We start from the raw sequence: 22,087 nt of genomic DNA on the forward strand, positions 1-22,087 counted from the left end.
CCTGTTAATCAATGGAGAAAGACACTCAGCTCCTATTTGCTATTTCAAAACCTAATTTTAATCTATTTTACTGAGTGAATAACGTGGTTCTCATACACGTCCCTGACGATCAGCTCCGCGCACATGCTGACAGAGCCTCTGCCGTCACATTAGGCTGATAAGTGAAATAAAACAGAGATTTTATTACATCCTCATCATCATCATCATCATCATCATCATCACCACGGCCAAACTTCAAGCCGCTCGTCCCGCCATCTTCTCCCATTAACCGTGGACTCGCCGGTTCAATAATTCATTGATTGGCTGCGAGGGTAACGTAGATAAACTTCAAACCGACGCGAGGAAAGTGAAGTGAAACCAAGTGAAGCCAGCGTTAGCTCCGGGCGCTAGCCACGTAGCCTGACAAAAACACGCACACGCACACGCGCGCACACACACACACACACACATACACACACACACGCACACACACACACACACACACACACACGCACACACAGACTCGCGCAAGAAGCTCGAGCCCCAGAGCTCCGGGGAGCGAGGACGTAAACGTGGAGCTCGAGAGGATGTGGGTATGCTGACAACTGCAAACCACCGCAGATTATAGACGCGCTGCAGACAGGCCAGGCAGCCGCTCTGATCCTGCAGTTGTACCAACAACCCTACGAGGAATGTATCTCGTTCTCTGAGGTAAGACGCAGTGAATAACGCCACGCTAGAATCGTTTTCCGGGGTAAAAGTTTTTAAATGTTTTGAAATGTGGATGCCATTCATTGCGATGTGGTTACCTGTCAAACTGGTCACTGATGTTGATTTTCTGTTTCACAAAACTTTACTTTTTTGGTGCTAAGAAATAATCCAGTTGATTTATTGACCTCTAGAGATAGATGCCTGTCTTCTTTTTTAAAGTCACACTGCAACACAACCTGTCAGATTATACGGCTATGTGAGCTCTCCCTGACTTCCTGATTTCAGGCTTCTTTAAAGTTATGTTATCGTGTCGCTTGTTAAAGTAGTAGGCTCAGGATACTACTGAGTGAGAGTAGAATATCAGTCGTTTCAAATTCGTCCAACCTAATTTGAGATTCGGCGTAGCAACTCATCTGTCTGTGCATAGTAATCGTATATGCCGAGCAGTTTGACAGCAGTGATCAGGAGCCATGTGCATGCGTTAATGGAAGAGCACATCAAATAACTGCATCATCTGTTGTAACATCCTGGCCTAGATCTGCCCCTCTGCAGGGCATGTCCGCGTTGTGTAGTGTAATGACATTGTACTAACACAACTACCCACACTTCTTTCCAACTTTCAAAGTAATTTCTCATGCAGTACAGACTGCTTCTATCCAGTCTCCATCCCTGAGTCATGACAGCATTGCTAAATGGTTTGATTTGGTCAACCTGTTTGACTGGAGTAGCACTACACCTGTGAAAAAAATCTTTCACCTTTCCTTTGTCTTCTCAGCTAAGTGCTGCGGCAGTGTTGTGAGTGGCCGCTTTTTATCCACACTAGAGACGTCGCGATAAATTACCTGTAATGAAACACCGTAATGTCACGTCTACTCCTCGCAGGATCCACGGACTCTGGGAGAGTCTTCTGCAGGCAATCCCCTATATTCTGCTCTTGTAAAACAGATGCAAATCAAACCATTGTGCACTGTCTTAGTGAAAGCTTGTTTTGTAACCACGGCATGCCACTTTGCCATCATTACTCAACCTTATCCCCTTTTATTTCTTTGCTGGTCTGCCACTTAACCTACCCCTCTAACGCACCCCCCCCTCCCCCCCACCTCCTTGGTAAAATCCTGCTCGTTCCACGCTAGCTCTCCCCTCCGACGAGGCTATCAGATTCAGAGGCAAAGAGAGGAAGGTGTGATTCACCAGCAATAAAGGGGGCATTTGTCTGTGGCCCAGGGAGAGACTGTCTCCATTTTGTAACCTCAGGACTCCCTGGTCCTTTGGCTGGCCACGGCCCAGCACCGCAATCAAAGGCCTTTGCTGATGGCTCCTTTTTTTTGGGAGAAGTGAAAGACCTCTAATGGAGTGGAAGCCTCCCACTGCTTCAGTCAAGGCCATGCTAGGCAGGACACGGCTGGCTCTGAGCCTACACATGTATACTGTGTATAGGCCAACGCATGCACGTATAGAAAGGCACTTTGTAACCCTTTTTATTGTAAACTGTATTATGTAGGCTTGTTTTATGGAAGGTTTCCCTTTCAACAGTTAATTACTTATTATTATTGTGTGTGTGTGTGTGTGTGTGTGTGTGTGTGTGTGTGTGTGTGTGTGTGTGTGTGTGTTGGTATAAAACCATGCAAAGTATGCCCTTATCTGCCACCAATATTGTCATCGGCTATACAGAATACCAGAGTATTTTAACTTTATGATTGGAATATTCATAGTCTAATCAAATCCTTCCATCTCCATCGCAGACCACAAACATTATTTTGAGGAACATTATGCTTGGGTAACATCATTTCTTACCTTGCAAAATCCCACTGAGTCTCTTCCTTCTACTATCCACGCTCTCTGACGTGTGACTCTTTGTATGCAACAGCGTTTGTATGTATTTGTAATTACTCAAACTGCAAGTTGGTAGCCGAACCCAAAGTCAACACGGGATGATTAATGCCCATTAACAATGTATCCCTTTTGTAATCTTCCTCATGGACCTAATCCAATTTAATCAGTCCTCGACTCGTGTCATTAGGGGAAAAAACACAACCATTTGAAATAAGCTTTGAAAACATGATCCCAATGATACAAATAAACGCAATGGCTTTGGAGAACTGAAATACAAAATGAAAATGATGAGTGAAATGGAGAACTTGAAACTCTTATAAACAAGAGACAATTCTTGACATGTTTTCCAGGATTGTGTACGAGAAGGCACAAGAGAGCTTTGTGTCTTGTGAATTATTTCAGCAATCATGCTGAAATTAGCTTCATTTTACCATCCAAACTCAGAGTGTACTTCTTCTAATTGTTGGAAACCAAGCTGAAATGTGAATCCTCGAGGATTGCGTTGAAAGAGGCTTTTAAAGTGTGCTGATCCTAAATAGTTTTGCTGCGAAGTGGAGCCAAGCTCTCCTACAGGGGTGGACAGAACCGTGCCTAATGAATGAAATAATTAAAACCTCAAACCTCGGTGGACCCTAGGTGATGCAATGCATCAGATCACATTAGCCAGTCTCCCGTCGCAGCCGCACACTAGCTTGTAATTTCATCAGCGCATTACTGTACCGCCAGCTATAATCGAGCCTCATCTGGCTCTCTGGTCTGTCTATATAATGAGCATCTTAATGTGGCCGTGAGCCCTGCGGCGGTATTGATGGTGTCAATGTTGATTACCAGCCGTCCGGCGCGTGATGGCTGTAATGAGCCTCATTTATATTACCACATGCTGCTTCCATGGCAAACATTATTGCCTGTAAAATGTGGATATATATATATATATATATATATGTAGTATTAAATCACAATAATGATAGTAACAATTATTTTTCGAATATTATTGAACTATAAAGTGTGCCATCTTTTGAAGTTACCACACTATGGGTGATATAGTAGCAGGATGGTCTGAGGGGAGGGTGTCTGACTGCCAGATGAAAGACTCTTGGTTTGAACCCCTAGGACTGAAGTCTACCTGTAGGCCTCCTTGAGCATTAATGAAATGTATCAGGATTCACTTTGGTGAAGTGTCTTTATGTTACTGTGTGCTTGGTTTAAATATTAATATTGAACTAAATGCTCTTCGGAGGGTGTCGTAATTTGATGTAATTGCAGCATGAATGTAATGAGGATCCCAATGCTATGGTCCTCTGGGTCTCTCCTTCACCCTGCAGATGCTCGTGTCCAGCATGGTGCCCTGACCTCCGCCCATCCACTCCCGCTGGGGGCGGCATCACCATGAGGGGCCGCTGCTCACGGAAACTGGGCTTGCTGCCCAAGGCCTTCTTCCTGGTCTGGCTCCTGTGGCTGGCCTACCTCATCATGGCGCGTTCCTCCTCCACCTCCTCCTCCCCCTCCTTGTCGCTGCCCGGCGACGGGGACTACGACGGCGTGGACCACAGGCGGCCCGCGCGGCAGCTTGAGGACCCGGGAGCGGAGCGCGAGCTGGCCCGGCCAGTGTACAGCAAGCTGCCGGCGGACGCCAACGCACTGGGGGAGTGGGGTGTGGCCACGCGCCTCAGCCTCAGCCCCGAGGAGAAGAAGCTGGAGCAGGACAGCGTGGAGCGCTACGCCATCAACATCTACACCAGCGACAGGATCTCCCTCCACCGACACATCCGGGACAGCCGCATGGCCGAGTGAGTTCAGACCTCACACGGGGCAGGGCAGCCCAGGGTGTTCTCTAGTGGTTCGGGTGGTCGGAATCCCAGCCAGAAATGTTCTGCGTGTGAACCTCCAATGACGGCAGTCCCCTGTATGTAGGAGTTAGAGCAGGTTGACTGGTAAATAGAAGGTTGCTAGTTCGATTCCCGGCTCCTCCTACGTAGTGTTGAGGTGTCCCTGAGCAAGACACCTCACCCTCACTGCTCCTGAAGAACTGATTGTCGCCTTGCATGGTTGACACCGCCGTTGATGTGTGAATGTGTGCATGAATAGGTGAATGTTGGGCAATATTGTAAAGTGGTTAGAAAAACACTGTATATATGCAGTCCATTTACCATAAGCAGCGATGAGCAAGATGCCTAACAACCTACCGGCTCTTTATTGGTCACTTGGGATGAAGGCTACTGCTAAATGACTAAATGGTCAGGTGTCGGTACATCTTTCTGTTGCTTATTGATGTGAAACGGGTCAAAATACAAAGTAAGACTGAAATGTAAACACTGTTTGCTGGCTGTCGCCTCTTCATTTGAAATGATAGGCTTGAAATACACAAAGATTAGCCCAAATCACACTGCCGGTCTTTCTAGGTGATGTGTCAAAAACACATTATCTCCTCAGGTGAAGTCAAGCATTCGCAAAGTCCACTCTTGATTTTTCGGTCGACTTGGACCTGGAGTGACAGTGCATGAGAGGGCTTGTTTCTGGGCTGCGGGACATGAGGGGGCGCTTCCCCGCTCCAGAAAGGTTTCTTTGAGATCTGAGCCTGTTGGCAGCGCCCCTTGTCAGCCCTGCTCTGTGATGTTTGCAGTCCTGACGCCCAGTATGATAATGTCTTTTATCACCACTTACCCCTACACCAGCAGCAAACCAACAGGCCCCCCTCCTCTGAGCTCGGCGTAATGAAAGCCAGACCCGCCGCCATTGGTCCCCATCGTGAGAACTGTCTTCTAGAATCAAGAGGATGCGGTTTCTTTGTTGTTTCTCCGTAGAGATTCTCTGTGGAGGCTGGCCAAGGCGAGCTGCTCCTAGTGTTTACCCAGAATGTCGTTTGTGCAGTCTATTGCTATGGCATGCTAACTCACACTCCTAAAGTAGTGGCCTGATGCGCGGAGGCATGAACACAAACAACAACCTCATGTCTGTGCAATGCCGCTGCTAAGTTGGATTTGTTGCAAAAGAGAAAGCAAGGGATGACTGTTTATTTATTTTTTCGTCAAATTTAGACATTTTGCTTGCAATGCGGTATAATTCAACTCTTATAGCAGAGTCGTAAGAACACTGGCCAATCCTCTACTTGGCAAAATAGCAGATGGAGATTTAGATTTGAGAGTTCATGCTCATCTTATGTTTACACCCTACGTGTTTTTAAGGTGACTGTCTTGTAATTCGTGTTGAAATCTAGACCACCTGTATAAACAGCACACGTAGAAATGCAATGCAACATTTTCAGATGGTATCTAGTCACCCGGTTGTATTTAATCTGTCTGATAAGATGCTTTGATTTTCTCCTATTTTTCTTTCTTTCTCTCTTTCTTCTCTCCTGGGCCTTGGGAAACTACCTGGAATGTTGCACGGCTGTTGGTGGGTCTGAAAAAAAATAAAATCGGACCATCCAAGATGCATTTCTGACAAGAGCTGGCCTGCCCACTCTCAGGCCAGAGAAACCTTTACCTTCCCTGTTCAAATGTGTTTGTTGTGGTTGCTGCCGTTAACTTCCAACAGTTGCAACAAGCTGTGATTTGAATCATTCAAAGTGAAGGATTAACTGTAGCCCGCTTGGTGGTTCTGCACTAGAGCGTTACGCTGTCTGTATTGTCAGAGGCAGACGCGGTTAGGTTTTGTGAATTCTGCAGACACAATGTTATGTCTGGTCTGTCCTAGCTTTTCTTTTACACATCTGCCGTTTGCCTAGTTAAGGAAAGAGTAGCTTTCGCTTTTGCTCATTTATCCCCCCTCCCCATTGTCCCTTGGCTCAGACTCTCTATTTGCATTTCCCTGCGTTCCTGCGCTCTCTCTCCCCTCTCCAAGAGCACTGCATCACTTTGTGGCTTACTGGTGCAACGCCCCCCCCCCGAGCTCCATATTACTCTGTCCTCAATGTCCCTGTTGCTCCCCAACTGTAACCAAACCCACAGTTGACAACCTTTTCGTATGCAAACAAGCTCCAAAGATATCTATTTGTTGTTTTCATTCCGAAACAATTGAAAGAGATCACCGCTACAGCTGTCACTCAAACATGATTTGTGCCGGGTCTCAATGATTCCTCTCATTGCTCTTGAGCCGTTAGCTGATGAGACTCAACCCCGCCAAGCACTACCGGGTGCACCCCCTTTTGTCCGGGTTGGCACAGCCACTAATTCCCCCCCTCCTCACTGTATCCCTCCCTCGGTCTCTCTCGACCACGCAGTTGCCGTGCCAAGAAGTACGACTACCGGTCGCTGCCCACCACCTCGGTGGTCATCGCCTTCTACAACGAGGCGTGGTCCACCCTGCTGAGGACGGTGCACAGCGTGCTGGAGACGTCCCCCGCCACCCTGCTAAGGGAGGTCATCCTGGTGGACGACTACAGCGACAGGGGTAGGGCACACATACACACATGCACAGACCAATGCACAGACTCATGCACACACAAGCACGCACACGCACGTGCACATGAACATGACGTGAAGAAGTACTTGTGGTTTGTTTATGAAGTGTGTGTGCTTTCTTTGTTTGGAAAACGATATTTGCCGAGTCAGTGGTGACAGGAGGGAAGTGTGTGTCTTTGTCTTTGTGTGCAAGGATAAGAAACAAGCCTGCTTGAGTGATGGATGGATGTGTGTGAGACAAAATCACCTTCATGTAGAACACTAAAACAAAGGGCCACTTGTCAGGTGGATTGATCAGACCCGACCAGTGATGTGACCAGTGAACCTACTTCAGGTATTATACGTGTCTTTGAACAGACAGACTGAAAGAAGGCTATGGTAAGGATGTTCTTAAGGCTGAGATGATTCATATAATCAGAGTTTTGACAATATGTAACTGTCTTTTCTGTTCCTCAGTTATTTGGCTAGTTATAGGGCAATCAAAATAATAGATCAGACTCCCTCCCTCCAAAAAACACGAAAATATGTTTGCAATAATTTAAGGGATACACTTTTTGTGTTTATGTTCTCTGTCAGCAGGCAGTTTTGTTTATTGTTTGGTGGTTGTGGTGTCATTAAGTTTGGTCAAAGGTATCCTGCTGTCTCTTTTGCATAAAACATGTGTGTTTGATCGTAGTGACTTCTCACTGTGCTTGTGTGTTGCATTTTTATTAATTCACACACACAAAGACCCCAGCTTATGACTGTCATATACACGTAATTATTAACACTACTAATGATGCGTCCTCCATTGTTGTAGCATCCAAATGTGGATCCAAGGGTTTGGACATGCTGTCTGTGCCAATGAGTCAGTAATGTCTGTTTTAGACATTACTGATTTAGCTCATTGTGCGCTGACCTCCTGTGACATCATTTCCTGTCCCCTGACCAAGTGGAATGTTGGACACGTCTTTTTCCAACTGTTTGGCCTATTTGAGAGAGAGAGAGAGAGAGAGAGAGAAAGAGAGAGAGAGAGAGAGAGAGAGAAAGAGAGAGAGAGAGAATTTGTAATTTAATTGTATTGCATCTATTCCTCTTTGACCGAGCGAGACTGGGACCGACCCAGTTCTGAACAAAGCACAAAACAATGCTTTACAAAACTGTCTCTTGCTCATGTGTGGCCACTTGAACAAAGGCCATACATTGTATTGAAACTGGCTCCACAGAAGTATTTACAAAAGATACAGGTTTTTGAAGACACTATTCATTAACTTTGAAATACGGGATTGACAGATTGTTGTGTTTCTGTGTGTGTGTTGGTGCAGGCTATCTCAAAGCCCAGTTGGAGGAGTACATGAGTAAGGTAGAGCGCGTGCGGCTCATACGAACCAACAAGAGGGAGGGGCTGGTACGTGCGCGGCTCATTGGTGCCACCTACGCCACCGGGGATGTACTGACCTTCCTGGACTGCCATTGCGAGTGTGTCCCTGGCTGGATCGAACCACTCCTGGAGAGGTGACGGTGGGAGGGGGTGGGGTTTCAGTCGCATGGCGGAACCTAGACTATACTATACTCTGCGGCGTTTGAATAAGTCAGCCATGAAGTTATATAGTATATATATATAAAACTATATGGTAATATAGTTTTATATAACTTCCAGAGTACCATTCTTAAACGTATGAAAACATTCCACTCTGTCATTACGGTAAATTATATAATGACATGTTACTATAAACGGCTTGAATGTTTACAATCCTAGTGGCTGTAGGACAGTTTTGAATGTCTGACTTCAACGACCTCAGAAGTGTCGCCGATTGCCAGGGAATCAAAACTCTTAACCTTGCATCCTTATCTTTTGGCAGAGAACAAGGAAACTCGGCAGCCATATGCAAAGCCGTCCTCAATCTCCTTTAATCACCTCCGTGGGAGGAAATGGAGCTGATTCAGCGTACTCTATGAATCCCTTTTTGAGGACATGGTTTCTGTCACCTTTTCCTCCCACCCATCTGTGGATTTGGAAGGCCGCCATTCTTATCAACTGCTCTGTGTTCTTTGAAACCTCCAGGATCGGCCAGAACCAGAGCACCATCGTGTGCCCTGTGATTGACACCATCGACTGGAACACCTTTGAGTTCTACATGCAGACGGACGAGCCCATGATCGGGGGCTTTGACTGGCGGCTTACCTTCCAGTGGCACGCCGTGCCAGAAGTGGAGCGCAAGAGGCGCACATCCCACATCGACCCCATCAGGTGACTCCCTCCTCCCAACACCAACATGTATATGTACAGGTATATATTTACATTTAGGGGATGTTGCTGATGCTTTTATCCAAAGCAACTTACAACCATTCATACACGCACTCGAACCAGCAGCCTTCCGGTTACCAGTCAACCCGCTCTAACTGCTGAGCTACTGTCGCCCTCTGTATATGCATATGAGAAATATGCTCGCAGGCACATAAACATGTATAATCCCACTTAGAAGGCTTGCTATGGCGGCTGGAAAGGTGAAGTCCAGGCGGGTTTGCGTCGTGGCCTTAATAGCAAGCACTGGGTTTGAACTCCAGCCGCAGCACCTCCTGCCGCTATCAAGGGGACTGGTCTGTAATTGTTGTGTGTGTGTCCGTGCAGGTCGCCCACCATGGCTGGCGGGCTGTTTGCAGTGAGCAAGGCCTACTTTGAGTACCTGGGGACCTACGACATGGGCATGGAGACATGGGGAGGGGAGAACCTGGAGCTCTCCTTCAGGGTCTGTTTCATTTGTTGCCATTAACGGTTCATTAGAAAGACTGTTTTTCTTGCAATGTTGTGTTGAAATTGAGAAAAAGGAAAAACACTATTTTTGCTCAAATACATTTGCTTGAATGTTCTACTTTTCCTTTTTTTTTTCACTTAAAAAAAAGAATTGTCTTCATTACCGAAAGATGGATTAAGAAAGCAATATTATAGTCGTTAATTTCTTCCTTGTGTACTGATCTTGAAAATCAAATAGACTTTTCAGCATGCCTATTAGAAAATAGTGTCTTTATAGGCAAGCTAATATTAGCAAAGTAAATGCATGTGGCTTAACTTCCTTGCGCTGGCATCCATCATGCTCTGCGCTGCCAGTGCGGGTCGTCTGTTGACCTTGCTTCCATGTTGATTGGGTCGTACCGACACCTAACAGGAACAGGCTTAGGTCTGTCCATCAAACGTTCACCTGAACCCTCAGCTGAAGCAGGGAGATGGGATTGTTCTGGACGGGGGATGTGACAAGGACACGCGCGGGATCCCTGTCACATCGCCGTGGGCCCGGGCAACCCTATCTGCTTCCTGTGGATGGCCAGTGCCATGTTGTGACACTGTGTGACACTGTTAGCGCAATTGCTTTGATCACATTGTGCCGGACCATGTGTGTGTATGTGTGTGTGTGTGTGTGTGTGGTCATTTTGCGTGACTGAATGAGGTTAGGCATTGTGTCTGCATGATGGATTGTGTTGGTGTGTGCGCTTGCATCTGCTTGTTTATGGTTACGTTGTATTGATGAATGGCTAGTCCTGTCACTGATGCATCACTGTGACAGTTGGACATCCAACACCCCTGTCCTAAGCTTTGACCTATGTTTAATTTAGGTGATTGGTGCACATCCGTGTTCCCCTTAATCTAAAGAGAGCACAGATAGATCAAGTCAACTCATGACCACATGTCATGTCCACCATAAGCACTGACGGTGGCTCCCCCCCTGACAGGTGTGGCAGTGTGGGGGCTCGCTGGAGATCCACCCCTGCTCCCACGTGGGCCACGTCTTCCCCAAGAAGGCCCCCTATGCCAGGCCCAACTTCCTCCAGAACACAGTGCGCGCCGCTGAGGTCTGGATGGACTCCTACAAAGAGCACTTCTACAACAGGAACCCGCCCGCCAAGAAGGTGAGAGAACCACAACAATCGTCTTTTAAACTCTCCATTTTCAATCCTCAAACTATCGATGGATCCACGACGGGAAATGGTTGAAAAAATTCTAGGTCCTAATTCTGCCACTTACTTTCTTAACTGCTTTAAACAATTAATCTTGCTTAATTAAAATAGTGGATTGTAACATAATTGTCATGTGTGATTTCAAAACAAATGACTAATACGTAGTGCAACCTGACACGATATTTGAACTGACAATAAGCGGGGCGAAGTGCATTCTCTGCCCTCGTCTGTGAATTGTCGCCTTGCTACGTTATCCGTCTGTTCCGCCATCCATCACGCTGGAGCTAGACGTAGCTCTGAGCCAGGCTGACATTAGCTGCCACTAGAGCCTCTGGTCACTGGCGCCAGCGGCTTAGAGCTAATGCGCTAACACCACCAACTTCACCTGAGGAGCCTCGCGCCGCAAGATGCTTTATGGGATCGGATTGAACCGTCCCAGCGGTAATACCCGATGAAACACTGCCTTTGTGATTGGTGTGTGTGGGTGTTTTTCTGTGTGCATGTGCGTGTTTTGTGTACACAACCATTGTCCTCTCGGGTTTAGAGTGTTGCCATCAAACTTTCATGTATCTCATGTTTCGCCACAAGTGAGGAGAGAGAAAAGGGCCGCATTATTATTCATGCAGAGGACGGTCGGTAGCTTTGATCAAACTATAAACTATCCGCTCAGTGTCGAGCTACCAGACAGGAGGACACTCTGAGTCTTTCAGTGTGTTTATTAAAATAACTTGCCAACCTACAAGCATCCTCCCCACACGTGGAACACACTGCATTCAGGCAGCGGCGTCTGTGTCTTCACAGCAAGTAACCAATAGAGTATATAGTATATTTAGTATAATAGAGTTATTATTATTATTAGTCATTTTAATCGATTTGACCTTTGTTCGTTTCAGCAAATGTTTTAACAAGAGAGGAGGCGAGAATCTCGCCGAGATTCTGGAGCCATTGTTTCCTTTGATCGAGGTCATCGCCTCAGAGAATTGTGGAGAAGCGCCTAATTTAGTTTCTTAATGAGTCAGACTCTAGTCTGGTGCTGAACGATTTCCTCAGAAAGGATGTTTGATTTGTATCCCGGGGGCATACTGTGACACGATTCTACCTACAGGTAACATGAGATTAAATGAGCATGCGTGAATGCCTTGAAGTGGGTCTGCTTATGGGTGGAGCCCAGCACACCACTTGTGTAAACACTGCTGTGTGTACTTTCAGCCCTTGCCAATCACCACATGGCGGATTTATAGATAAGGCGTGTTGACAAACGGCAACGCTCTGGTGAGTGTTGACGCAGATTGTGTTCAAAACTCAAGCAGCATTTAATGTTCAAATAAGAACGCACCCCTTCCACCCAGGATGTGGTTGAACTTTGACCTTTTTTGTGTACAGTGCCACACCTCAAGATGGCCGGAAAAAACTGACAGATTCAGAATGTGGTGTTGGTTACGACTTGTTCATCGCCGCCCGAGAACAAGTCGTCATCAAATCGTTGTTCTGTGACGTGCATCCAACCCAATCCAATCCATCTCATCCCCCCCCCCCCCCCCCCCCCCATCTCTTCCTCCCTCCGGCATCGGTCTGCAGGAATCTTACGGGGACATCTCCCATCGGGTGCTGCTCAGGCAACGGCTGAAGTGCAACAGCTTCGACTGGTACCTGAAGAACATCTACCCCGACCTTCACGTCCCCGAGGACCGCGCCGGCTGGAACGGCGCTGTGAGTGCTGAACCTTTTAAAAGCCAATATACCATATCTATCTTTAATGACCCCTCATCTTGTACATTATCAGCACCTTTAACACACCTCTTCAGACAAGACGGGCGGTAAAATGCAAGCGCTCTTTGCCCTTTGGTGAATAGACCTGGCTGTTGTGTAGGGCTGGGTATTGCCAGGTACCTCACAATTAAATTCAATTCGATTCTTCAGGTCTTCATTCGATTCGATATCGATTTGATTCGATGCGATAATGATCCAATTGCTTCGATATCGATTCAATAATACGTGCAGATGACAAAAATACCTAAATATTATTTAGAATTAGCCATTTCATAATGAATTAACCATTTCATTGTGCTTTAACTAGCAAAAAGGGAATACACCATTGTATAGTATTGTTCCTGAGCTAAACTTGCAGCATAAAAGTAATAATCATAACATGGACAAATGTAAAAGGGCATGTACATTTAGGCATACTCGCTTCTAGATTACAATGACTGAGTATGCTTTTTTTTTTTCTTTTTTTTTAATGGAAATAATCGATTTAAAAAAATTCTGAATCGAAATTGAATCGAGAACAAATAAATTGCAGTGCATTGATGAATCAATATTTTTACCCAGCCCTACTGTTGTGGCTTGGTTGTTTTGTTTCTTTTCAAAAGGTTTCAAGTTTGATTCCTGAAGTCTTTGCACAATCGCCGCCTATAATGATGTAGATTTGTAGTAGTCACTTGTATTCACTTAGCTCGAGGAAGGTATGGTGGACTAATGGTTGTCCCACTCTTCCCTGCCGCCAGATTCGTAACGGTGGAATCACGTCCGAGTGTCTGGACTACAACTCTCCGGATCACAATCCCACCGGAGCCCACATCTCCCTGTTTGGCTGCCACGGCCAGGGCGGCAACCAGGCACGTTTCCACTCTTTTCCGCTGAACTTTCACTACTTTCACTTTCTCCATCTCCTCTGTACTCGTGTTTTTGTATTCCATTATTTTGGTAGTTGTACAATCTTTCCCTTGTGCACCAAGACATGTCTTTGAGAAAAATATAAATTCCATCCAATGGCCCCTTGAGTATTGCTGCCATAGTTGATGTGCGTCAGAAGATTGTTCACCCTTCCAGCGATCCTGGAATGTAATGAAGGGAACAGCGATGTGTTTGTATGCCCCAGATATCTATCTGGGAAAACTATTGATTGACATTTCTTAAAAACCTATTTATTTCAGGCGGCATTAACTGTGTCTACTTCCACGGATGGTGGATTCTACATTTATACACCCTGACTCGCGCACAAGTGCACTTCAAGTAATTGTTTGCTAGGGTTCATATTGGAGAACAAGCATTGGCATTCTGGGAGAAAAACTTCTACCTAATGTAGGCAGACACAACCGGACAAAACTGAATCTCCGGCAACGTTGTTATGGCTCTGATTACCCCAGAAATGTTCAGCATCAGGTGTCCGCGTGGAAGAAATATCAATGTTTCCAGGGCACTCCTCTCCCTCTCCTCCCTCCACCTCGGCCCCGGCTTGCATGAGAAAAGGGTTGCATTCTAAAAAGGTACATGAGCCATGCAGCAGAAAGAGTGATCCAGGCCAGTGGAAATAGGGTCAAAGCCTGACCAGACGCAGGCTGGGCTCCCAGAGGCCCCCATGACCATAAGAGGGAGGGCCAGGCACCCTGGATGCTCATTGGCTCATGTACAGTAGGATAGGGATGGGGGAAGGATGAGGATTGATCACCAATGCTCTTTTGAAAGGGCAGAGCTGGGCGGCTGGGGCGCCTTCTTGTCCCAACAGGGCCCACCCACCTCCCCGACTTGCAGTCACTTCTGATGTGATCCCCCCACTCACACCCCCCAATCCTTTCCTGCTAAGTACTTTATATCACTCCAAAGAGGGAGAAGCATAATATAGGCCAGGGAACCCATGCTCCGGAAGTAGGGTCTGCATGAAGAGCAGGGATTAAAGCAGGCAGAGCTATTTCAGTTGACCAAAACTCATTTCGGAATAGTGGTTCAAGGTGACAAAGGTAACTGTGTGTGTGTGTGTGTTAATCCTGTCCTCCACTCTAGTACTTTGAATACACGTCTCAGAAGGAGATCCGCTTCAACTCGGTGACTGAGCTTTGTGCTGAGGTCCCTGAGGGGCAGACCTACCTGGGGATGAGGCACTGCCCACACGACCAGGAGACCAAGCCCCCCACCTCCATCTGGGAGTTTCGAGACGTAAGCAGCACCCGACAGCCCCTGTTCCTTCACTTTCCCCTCTGCAGTCTCGTCTGCGTACTCACCAACCGGCCTGCTATTCATTTCTTGCTGGATGAGGATGATTAATTAATCATGTCCACGAATTCGAGCTGGTAGTGTCTTAAACGTGCGCACATAACATACTGATTCCTATCCCTTCTCTGCACTCTGTCCCAGTAGTTTCGAGGAACCTGCTAGTGTAGCGCTGCAGTATTGATCGGATGCTTTGCTTGTACCAGACTTCTAAATCGCTTTGGATTAACGTGTCTGCTAATGCTAATCCCGTATCCAGCTGTCTTAATATGTCTGCACAATGTTGATTTTAAACTTTTACAGATGTTTTTTTTGCAGTTTACTATTGCTTGCCGAGTTTGTGTTTGACAATAACACACTTAGAGATCCCCCCCCTCCAGCGACACAATTGGTTGAAACAAATACTAAGTTAAAGAAAACTAAACGCTAGTTAAAACACACACAGACACACACCCACACAGACACGCAGACAGCCGATGTGCTACCCCTGACCTGAGCTGTGGCCCTCTCTCACAGGACGGGACTCTCTACCACCCCCACTCAGACATGTGTGTGACGGCGTACCGTGCACCCGAGGGCCGCTCCGATGCCCAGATGCGGCGCTGCAGCGCCGGAGACAAGCACCAGCAGTGGAAGTTTGAGTTGTAATAAACGGGGAACCCAAAACCATAAAGAGGATACGCCACACCCCACGGTGACCTTTGAACTCTGAAATGCAGTTATGGTCTTCCCCCCCCCACCCCCAAGGCGGATGCGTTGCCTGTGTCGCCCCACCGATCCATCCCACTTTTCTGTAGTGTATAAACACTCCAGCTCCCAACCAGACGGAGCAGAACCGTTCGCTTTAAGCCGGTTGTGGTTCCGCCAGTGGCCTTCACTGATGGTTGGGTGGAAGAGCGTTGGGGGCTGGGGTCTCATGAGGGGAACAGCCTGAACCCCCGACTCCTTCAGTTTACGCCCGAACCCCCACCGGCTGTCGTTCAAGTGCCTCCATAACGAATACTAGAAAAGTCTGACTATGCGTTCAACAAGTACACTGCCTGTCCATTGTCATACTGTGCGAGCGAGGTGAGGCTCATGGCTACCTGGGCGTACCTGCTACGCAGCAACTGTAGCGCTGTGCTCTCACAGGGCTACGCAGTAAGACCGGGTCGCTGTCCGTCACGCTACTGCGATCATCATTCCAACTACAGCCAGGGGATTCAAGGGCTGGTTTCAGTGGTAGAACACTGCCTGAATAAGACTTGAAAGTGTGTGTGTGTGTGTGTTTGTGTGTATGTGTGTCTGTGTATGTGTGTGTGTGTGTGTGTGTGTGTTACTAAGTGCAATTTGCCCCCCCAGAGGCATTTGACGAGTCAAGAACGAGGTAGAATAGTCTACATGGTAGACTGTTCTCCCTGCAGAAGGACTGAAATCAAGTCCTCATCGATCCCTGTGCCTTCTTCAAAGGACGACCAGCCCAGTACAGCAGTAGCTGTATGTGCCATAACGAAAGCTGCCAGATCCAATGTATTTAATTATTTTAAATTACCTCTCTTAACTACAACGATCATACAAAGGAACTGTGGTGTCCTGTCACCAGTAGGAGCATGTGGCTTTGCATTGTTTGATCTCGTCAATAAGTATTTTTGTAAATGCTGTTGCACCTTAATGCGTTTTTAAAGGCAGCCTTTGATTGATTTGAATATGTCGAGTGGCCTGGGCTCTGTCTCTAATGCTTTCCTGATTATTTGAAATAATACCAGCACTCTTCCCTTCTGGACTTGATGGTCTTCTGCTTTTGGGGTTTTGGAGAACCAGTTATGATTGCTGTTAAAAAAAAAGAAAAGTGCAGTAACATTTGTAATTGCTTCAGACTGCAACTCAAAACGTTGGTTTCTCCTCTATGGTTATTGACCTAAATAGGATATTAATGCTAGTCCGTTGGATGGTTAATCATTCAAAATTGACTATGTCCTTTACACCATGGCTAATGGTTGACAAGGGGCAGACTGATTGTGAATGGTTATAAATAAGACTACTGATGAATCGAAGTATGGGTATTGATTATTTTATATAAGATGGGGGTGTTCGTTTTCCTTTGGATTTTGATGAGGTTGTGTCAACGATTAAAGAAACAAAGTAACCAAAGATGCAAACGATCTCTTACTTCAACTCGTCTATACGTTTAAATATTGTAGCCTTGTTATATTATGGTTTCATTTTCAATCTCCTTTCTCTGTTTGGCAGTTTCAAATCAAAAACATAAATTTGATCCACTAAAGATAGGCCCCATCCCTCTAATCCCTTGCGGATGATGACTGGTCCTTTAGCACCATCTATTGGTAGAAAGTACGCCACTGAGTTCTGCATAGATATTTATCTGTTTACGCTTAAATATGTTAAGAAGTTATAATTTGGCTATACTGGGTTATCTTAATGCTGTCACTTTTATACTTGTTTAATATTATTTATTAATGTACATTTAAATTACAAAATTAAATATCAATAAATAATACATGCATACATAAACAAATGACACAGCTACACTATGTGACAAAATGAGCCAATGTGTCAGGGGTACGTGTAATTACCCAAGTGATGGATGCCATTGCAGATCAGGTGTGCAGGTGGGCGGACCGCGCCATCGTTGGTACTTAGGTCCACATTACATTGTATTACTAAACAACGAGCTCAGTGTACCATTGGATATTACAACACCAGAGTGCCTGGTCTCTTTGTAGTTTAACAAAAAGACTACTCAATCAAAGATAATGACACTCAAATGACCTTTGCATACTGAATGATTGCCTTAATTATTTAACATTTTAATTTGCTTCAACATTCTTTAGTAATTGTATCATTGGTGTCCATCCTGGTCCATGTTTGGCATCGTTTTTTGATGTACTTGGGACCCCCTTACTAACAATGGCCACCGGCAATTATAACTATAATAAATGTATAACATGGCAATTTATAAGGATTTTTTTTTACAACTTGGACAAAGCTCATATCGTGCTTAAAACCATCCGACTGACTACAAAACACCAAAGTACTAAACATTGGCTTCCTGTCCATGTACAGTTCGTGTAAGGAGCGCACAAAATGAGGAGCATTACCAAGTCACGTGACTAGTCAACCGTTATCTACTTTATATGCCCTCGGACACGGAAGAAGAAAAAATACACATTATACTGTGTAGTATACTGTGTTCGATAGAGAAGATTGACTTTACTGCCGCTGCTCATTTATTTTATGATGAATGCAAATGAAGGAATCCTGCTCCAGTCCCGTTGTGTGTCGTTTTTACCCGTGTTGGAATTAGTGATTTCCGGTATCGTATATTTGTCTTCAAATTTGAAGGGCATTCAAATTTTCTTGTCCCGGGGAATAACCCAATATTAAATCAGGTTGATAATAAATAAATACACTAGACCCATGGTAACCTATTTGCATCATTTTTGTTAATAAACAGGCTGCATTATCTGGTCACGAACATTAACGTGCTAAGGCTAGACATAAAATGAGTCTTTTACTTTGGTAAATACCGGATATTGATTACCCCTTTCACTGCGCACTTGATGGCTTGGTCGAGCTCGAACTTCCAAGTTCAAGTAACTGGATGGACTTAGTTTGTTTATCGGAGTTCGGGGCCTACTTCAGCAGGCTTTTCTTTAAGCAGCCCGGGGTTGAACACAATAACACACTGTGTGGCTATGCGTCAACACAGGGTGTAGTTGAGGTGACAAGAAATCAGGAACAGAAAAACAAACTGACCACGAAGCCAGTGGATGGGAGCTGTGTCTGATTTGACCTGAATCCACAGGAAGCCTTAATCCCACGCTGTTCCTCTGAATAATTAGTCCTGACAAATCCTCGCCAGTCCTAATTACACCACTCACTCACATCGAGGAAGGTGTGTCAGTGCGACTTTGATCCTCCAAAGAGGCGACGCCTTTCCAACCAAAGCCTTTCTTGCGGCACAAGAATTTGGGTGGACACCGAATGTTTCTTGAATCCAAACTACAACTAGCAATGCACACTTCTTGATGATAACCTGTTATGCAACGTCACACCGCTATGTGTCCATCAGTAACCCGCTCCGTTTGATCAGAGTCGCTCGCTTGTGGCATGACACTGTTTAGCTGGAGAAGGAAGTGAGTGTGCATGATGGCACTCTACTGGAGGAGAATTAAATTAAAGTCCAGTTTTCTACTTTTTGGAGCTTTTTTTGTGGGATATTTACTTTTTATGAGGAATAGTTCAAACAGTATGGGCTCTACAAGACGACGGGACGCTCCTGGGCCGCAGGACCCCGAAACCGACGAGGAGTTCCTCATGAAGCCTGTGTATGAGAAGCCTCCGCTTGATGTGAACGGACTGGGAGAACTGGGGAGAGCGGTCAAGCTCGACCTGCAAGGAGAGGAGAAGAAAAAGGAGCAAGAGAGCATCGATAAACATCAGATTAATATCTATGTCAGCGATAAGATTTCACTGCACCGCAGGTTGTCTGAAAGGCGAAATCCACTGTAAGTTTGTCAATGAGTTCTGTCAACACTTCTGCCCTGTCTTATGAAAGATATGTTGTTTGTATACAACATTTCTGCTCCGTTAACAACTTTAAATTGTGTAATGTTTACTCAGGGTGCGACATAGACTGCATACTCTGTGTAGGATATAGGCATATCATTAACCATTTTCTCATTACCCATGCGGAGTTTGCGGAAACCATAAGCAGTTATTTAGCTCTGATGACTAGCCTCAGTAGACTAATGTTATCATTATGTGTACCTACCAGCATCAACAGGCTCGACTGTATCCACTCTCATTTAATGGATGGCGTCAAGCTTTTAATACCTTGCTTTTCATCCTCAGAAATCCCTGATGACTCTGATGTCGTATATTACAAGATATGAACTCCATTAAGGGGGCTGTACTGTTTCTCATTGTAGTGCTCTGAACCCTATAATAAACCCTTCCTCCATGCCAGTTGCAAGGAGGTGAAGTACGACTACCGGTCGCTGCCCACCACCTCGGTGGTTATCGCCTTTTACAACGAGGCGTGGTCCACCCTGCTGAGGACGGTGCACAGCGTGCTGGAGACGTCTGCTGACATCCTGCTCAAAGAGATCATCCTGGTGGATGACTACAGCGATCGAGGTAGGGACAGCCAGACAGATGGACAGATGCATCAGCATCTCTTGAGCACTGTTCCAAATTAGGGCTGAGAGCAATGGACTGACTGGTCACTCTTAAAGGGCTGCTACTTGACCTCCAGATGTGGTGACCAATTACAATCGTGTGACCTGCGACCCTGTGACATCACAAGTGGAAGTGTCCACCTAGATGTCTGAAGGATAGATAAGCCTACCAGATAAGCCTTGCTACAGTCTACTGGTTGGTTGGTAGATGGTCTAGATCTATCCAACAAACATCTGGGTTAGTGTTAGTAATTCAATGGGAGATGGATCTGATCTTTTGAGATAAGGGATTGCATCATTTGTGGAAAGTTGTCATCTCAACCCCAAAAAAATAGGCAGTCAAGAATATTTTACATTTACATGTATACAATTTACATTTAATGCATGTATTAATAATTATTAGAGATTATTACATTTATTCAATTTGAATGTAAAATTATCGCTACATTTATTTTAATTTAATTTTGTGCATCATATGATTGTAAAAATGAGAGAAAGTGAGGTTTTGGTGTCTTTATGTCAGGAATGATGTAAAGCATCCCGTCAAGCCTTGGTAGATAAAGGCAGTTTGCATTTCTTTCTATTTCATGGACTCCTCTGTTATGCCCACGTAGCGCACCTAAAGGCTCCGTTGGAAGCCTACATCTCTGGCTGGAGGAAGGTGCGCTTAATTCGCGCAAATAAGAGGGAGGGGCTAGTGCGCGCACGGTTGCTAGGGGCCTCCATCTCTACTGGTGACGTGCTGACTTTCCTGGACTGCCACTGCGAGTGTCACACAGGCTGGCTGGAGCCCCTGCTCCACAGGTGAGGAGACCCTCTGGGAGTGGGTAAGGAACATTGCTTGCGCTCTCCCTCTCACTCTTGCTCGTCAGTAAATGCGGTTGAATACAATGCCACACCATCGCCAAGAAAAACAAGAGGAACCAATTTTGCCACGTGTGTATTAAAACGATAAAGGTGCTTGCACACCGCCACGCGGCAACCGCCTTTATAACCGCCTCGCTGCCGGAGGGTTCAGAGCGGCGGTGTGAGGGGCCAGGCGTTTTCAAAAGCGGCTGCTGTCGCCGAAAGTTTCAACACGGGGAAAGCTGAGCGGTAGGGCAAAATCTGTGTGTGTTCACGTGGGCGGCAACCGCTTCCTGGTCAACAGCCGCTTTTGTAACCGCCTCCCCTCTGCCGCCCTTCCCTCATTGAAATGAATGGAGGCGGCGACAAATCCCTTTATGCAGCTTTGATTTACATTTAAGGCATTTAGCAGACGCGTTTATCCAAAGCGACTTCCAATGGTTAATACACACATTGACCAACCGCCGGAGTCAAACATGCACGGCGACTTCAGGAGCAGTTGTGTCTTGCTCAGGGACACCTCGACTTAGAAACAACTCACTCACAATGTCAACAACACCTTCCAAACCAACGCCCCTCTCCATGGTGTGCTCTGTTCTCTTTAGGATCAAGGAGGAGCCGTCGGCCGTGGTGTGTCCGGTGATCGACGTGATAGACTGGAACACCTTCCAGTACCTTGGCAACGCCGGGGAGCCCCAGATTGGAGGCTTCGACTGGCGGCTGGTCTTCACCTGGCACGTCGTACCGCCCTACGAGCAGCAGCGACGCCGCTCGCCCATCGATGTCATCAGGTGTGTGTGTGTGTGTGTGTCGGTAACCTGAACGCAATTAATAAATGAATAACATAAAATATTTATACTTTTATAAATGCTTTAAGTGATACATAACCTAAATGAATGATGTTTTTTTAAATGAAACGGTTCTATTTATTGTTATATGTGACCCCCCCCAGGTCTCCTACGATGGCAGGGGGCCTCTTTGCCGTGAAGAAGGACTACTTCCTGTACCTGGGGACCTATGACACCGGGATGGAGGTCTGGGGCGGAGAGAACCTGGAGTTCTCCTTCAGGGTGAGATGAAAGACACACAGGCAGACACAAATACACACACACACACACACACACACACACACACACACACACACACACACACACACACACACACACACACACACACACACACACACACACACACACGCACACACACACACGTTGA

At 46.1% G+C, this 22,087-nt stretch overlaps 1 protein-coding gene across 1 annotated transcript in view; it reads left to right on the forward strand.

Annotated features, from left to right (window-relative positions):
- The first annotated feature begins 362 nt into the window (after positions 1-362).
- Positions 363-22,087, forward strand: part of poc1bl (POC1 centriolar protein homolog B (Chlamydomonas), like) — a 31,142-nt gene continuing 9,417 nt past the window's right edge. Inside the window, exons 1-16 of the mRNA XM_079749865.1 lie at positions 363-690; positions 3,846-4,310; positions 6,743-6,912; positions 8,228-8,417; positions 8,968-9,153; positions 9,535-9,652; positions 10,632-10,808; positions 12,435-12,566; positions 13,364-13,474; positions 14,640-14,792; positions 15,363-15,490; positions 18,989-19,354; positions 19,816-19,985; positions 20,641-20,830; positions 21,478-21,663; positions 21,825-21,942. Coding sequence (XP_079605991.1) covers positions 3,910-4,310; positions 6,743-6,912; positions 8,228-8,417; positions 8,968-9,153; positions 9,535-9,652; positions 10,632-10,808; positions 12,435-12,566; positions 13,364-13,474; positions 14,640-14,792; positions 15,363-15,490; positions 18,989-19,354; positions 19,816-19,985; positions 20,641-20,830; positions 21,478-21,663; positions 21,825-21,942 — 2,796 coding nt within the window. The 5' untranslated portion in view covers positions 363-690; positions 3,846-3,909. The remainder of the gene's footprint in view (positions 691-3,845; positions 4,311-6,742; positions 6,913-8,227; positions 8,418-8,967; positions 9,154-9,534; positions 9,653-10,631; positions 10,809-12,434; positions 12,567-13,363; positions 13,475-14,639; positions 14,793-15,362; positions 15,491-18,988; positions 19,355-19,815; positions 19,986-20,640; positions 20,831-21,477; positions 21,664-21,824; positions 21,943-22,087) is intronic.

Source organism: Pollachius pollachius, assembly GCF_949987615.1.
Source record: "Pollachius pollachius genome assembly, chromosome: 13".
Taxonomy (NCBI): Eukaryota; Metazoa; Chordata; class Actinopteri; order Gadiformes; family Gadidae; genus Pollachius; species Pollachius pollachius.